Below are 2,952 nucleotides of genomic sequence, written 5' to 3' on the forward strand. Positions count from 1 at the left end.
AACTAATTTGCCCTCCATTTATGTCAAATACCGCTTATGTGGCATCTCTTTTTTAATATCATGTTTTAATGGCTGCTGATTAAGACTGGACAAAACAGAAAACTATTCAAGAGAACCAGTAAAAAATAAAACCTCACACCCTCAGTCCTAGATTCTTTTCTAGCCTTTCTCCCCACCCCCACCCACCTACTACATTCCCCCATTTGAATGCCAGAGAGCACTCGGGGGAAATGGTGGGTGGAGGGTCTTGGGGGAAGAAGGGGCGGTGGACGAATTGGGAGCAGGAGAAAAAAAGGTGATTCCGCAAAGGAGAGGTGGTCGATTAGCTCCAAGAGGCTGATGCTCTCCGTGGGTATCCGAGAAAGGCGAATGGAAACTTCAGAGCGAAGATACCGGTTTTATTGTCTCCGATTGGCAAATACGAAGAAAGATTGACAGTATCAGTGGAGGGAAGGCAGGGGGCGGGCTGCAGCGGGAGCCGGGAGGAGTAACTGAGGACTCCAGCTCATTGATGACGCGCCCCTCACGTGACCGGGAGTCGACGTGTGCAGAAGTCCTCACAGTCCGGGGCCTGTTTCCCTGTAGCAGCTCCGTATAGCTGGAGAAGGAGAAAAGTGCCTGGATCCTTTCAGGTCAGTATACATGTGGGCGCTGCCTTGGGGGCCCTGGGCTCGAGCAGCCAGAGCGCACAAACCAAGCGGTGCCGCCACTGCGTTCCCAACACAACTCTTCTGCAAACTCCCATTTTTTTTGTGCAGGAAAATGTGGGCTGTTTGCGTGGGGCGGGCGGAGGGAGAAGGGGAGTCAATGGAGGGTCCCGGGAGAGGGACAGAGCAATTTGGGAAGAACTTGCAGTCTCCCACTCTTGGTTGCAGGGAACCGCTGGGCACTGGGGAGGGAGGGCGGGGTTCCCTTAGGAGGGCGAGGATGAAGAGGTGGGGAAACTTTAGACGAACAAGGCTAGCATGGCGAAGAGGCCCCGGGATTCAGGTACTCGCCCGCTCACCACGTACTCCTGTCGGTCTGCAGAACTCTTGATTTTTGGGGAGCGACACAAATCGAGTGAGTAAAGAGGAAAGTCCCCCCGGATCCGTGCAGGTCAGTGTAAGGGTGTAATTGCCTCAGGTCCCTCTGGGTGGGAGTGGGAGTGTGGGTGACACCAAAGCACGCCCCGGGGTCGCCGGAGCCTCTCCCCATCCGGACTGAGCGCCGGAGGCCTGTGCAGAGCCTGCAGCGGAAATGGGGCGGGGGACGGTGGGGGGGGGCCGGGACCCGAGCTTGGAGAGATGCGGAGGGGGGAGGGGAGGCCGGAGCCTGGACCGGCGGGGCTCAGGTGAGAGGCCGGAGATTGGGACGGCTCGGGGAAGCCCGAAAGGGCGGGAGTGCTGGAGTGCACAGGCGAGGCAGGGGTTAATTGCTTCCGCGCTGCTCCCTTTCTGGGCTCGGAGAGGCCTGTAGCAGGGCCTGCTGGGAAATGGTGGGCTGGAGCGGGAGGAGAGGAGCTGGAGCGAGAGGGGGGAAGGGAGGAGGGGGAAGGGGTGGAGTCGAGGGAGTTGGGAGCCTGAGGATCTGGCCTTCACTAGTTGGAAAACTTGGACAGTTAGGGGCCTGGTGTAGAAAAGGCCAGTCTCTGTGGGAACCCCGTACTCTGGCTGCTGGTCTGTTTGCCTGACATTTGGGCGTTTTGTTTCCTTGTTTTTAGGATTAATTTATTCAAAAAGGCAATAAAGAGAACAATACTCAACATGCAAAAGTCTTGTGAAGAAAATGAAGGAAAACCACAGATCATGCCAAAGACCGAGGAGGAAGACCGCCCTTCGGAAGATGTACCCCAGGAAGCAGAAGGAAATCCTCAACCTTCTGAAGAAGGTGTAAGCCAGGAAGCAGAAAGAAGCCTTGGAGGAGGGCTGACTGCACCTGGCCAGGGATTTAAAGAGGACACCCCTGTTAGGCATTTGGACCCTGAAGAAATGATAAGAGGAGTAGATGAGTTGGAGAGGCTTAGGGAAGAGATAAGAAGAGTAAGAAACAAGTTTGTGATGATGCATTGGAAGCAAAGACATTCACGCAGCCGTCCTTATCCTGTGTGCTTTAGGCCTTGAATTTTTTTTTTTGTCTGTAATTAAAATCTGGCCCCTGCTTTCTTTCTCTTAGCATTTTCTGATGTATCTTTGACCTTCGTTTTACTTTTAATCATCTGGTGGAATTTCGTTTTAGGCAGTGTCCTTGTTATCAGCATCTCATAGGATTTTGGATTTTGACCAAATCCACGTCTATTTTTCAGTTGGGAAGTTTGCCGCATATGCATGAAAATATGTTCATTCCGTTTTGTAAAGTAAAACATAACAGGTTACAGAGCAACAGATTTAGCATCAGTTCACTTATGTAGGATAAAATCCCAAATACTCTGTGTGCGTGGGGGTGTGTGCGCACACATACATACATCAAAAACTTAACTGCTTATTTCTGTGCGCTATAAGTTGTTGGTTTTGTTTTTGGTTTTTTTGGGTTATATGTATTTTTTAATGAGCACATGTCACACACAAAAGGAATTAAAGATTTTTTATAAGAGTCAAATAATTTGCAACCAGCTTATCAGGGCAACGGGGGCACCTAAACTCTTGAGCTATTAAAAAAATGTAAACCTCAAGTTACCTCTGGACCGCTTAGCTGGAGGAATAAAACTGGCAATTATTACAGAGACACTTGCTTAAGACTCCATCTTTTCAAGGTGATAACGTTTGCTCACTGGGCTGCGGTGGGGAAGAAGGGCAGTGACTGAGCTGCCTTTGGTGGGCTCTTCCTCTCCACCCCCTGCACCCACAACCCCAGCCACATAGGGCATCAGTGATTTGAGGGAGGGCCCTGGCCTGACTCAGCCAGCGCTCAGGAGCAAGCCCGCTAGGCAGGGAGGGGGGCTTCCAGGCCTGGGCTGCGGTGTTGAACCCCGCC

The 2,952-nt window shown here is 51.9% G+C and overlaps 1 protein-coding gene across 2 annotated transcripts; it reads left to right on the forward strand.

The window, feature by feature from the left end:
• The first annotated feature begins 511 nt into the window (after positions 1-511).
• TCEAL8 (transcription elongation factor A like 8) lies at positions 512-2,701 on the forward strand. Of its 2 annotated transcripts, XM_037512969.2 has the most exons (3): positions 512-632; positions 1,030-1,098; positions 1,703-2,701. In XM_037512969.2, the coding sequence occupies exon 3, from the start codon at positions 1,746-1,748 to the stop codon at positions 2,100-2,102; it is 357 nt and encodes a 118-aa protein (XP_037368866.1). In that variant the 5' UTR covers positions 512-632; positions 1,030-1,098; positions 1,703-1,745; the 3' UTR covers positions 2,103-2,701. The 2 variants fall into 2 exon arrangements, with proteins under 2 accessions (XP_037368866.1, XP_037368867.1); XM_037512970.2 differs by lacking the exon at positions 1,030-1,098.
• The last annotated feature ends 251 nt before the right edge of the window (positions 2,702-2,952 follow it).

This window comes from Talpa occidentalis, unplaced genomic scaffold, assembly GCF_014898055.3.
Source record: "Talpa occidentalis isolate TD23 unplaced genomic scaffold, MPIMG_talOcc4v2.1 talOcc4.15, whole genome shotgun sequence".
NCBI lineage: Eukaryota > Metazoa > Chordata > Mammalia > Eulipotyphla > Talpidae > Talpa > Talpa occidentalis.

Bases quoted from the DNA above. Each gene is read 5' to 3' on its own strand.
- TCEAL8 (XM_037512969.2), top strand. From the start codon at position 1,746: ATGCAAAAGTCTTGTGAAGAAAATGAAGGAAAACCACAGATCATGCCA.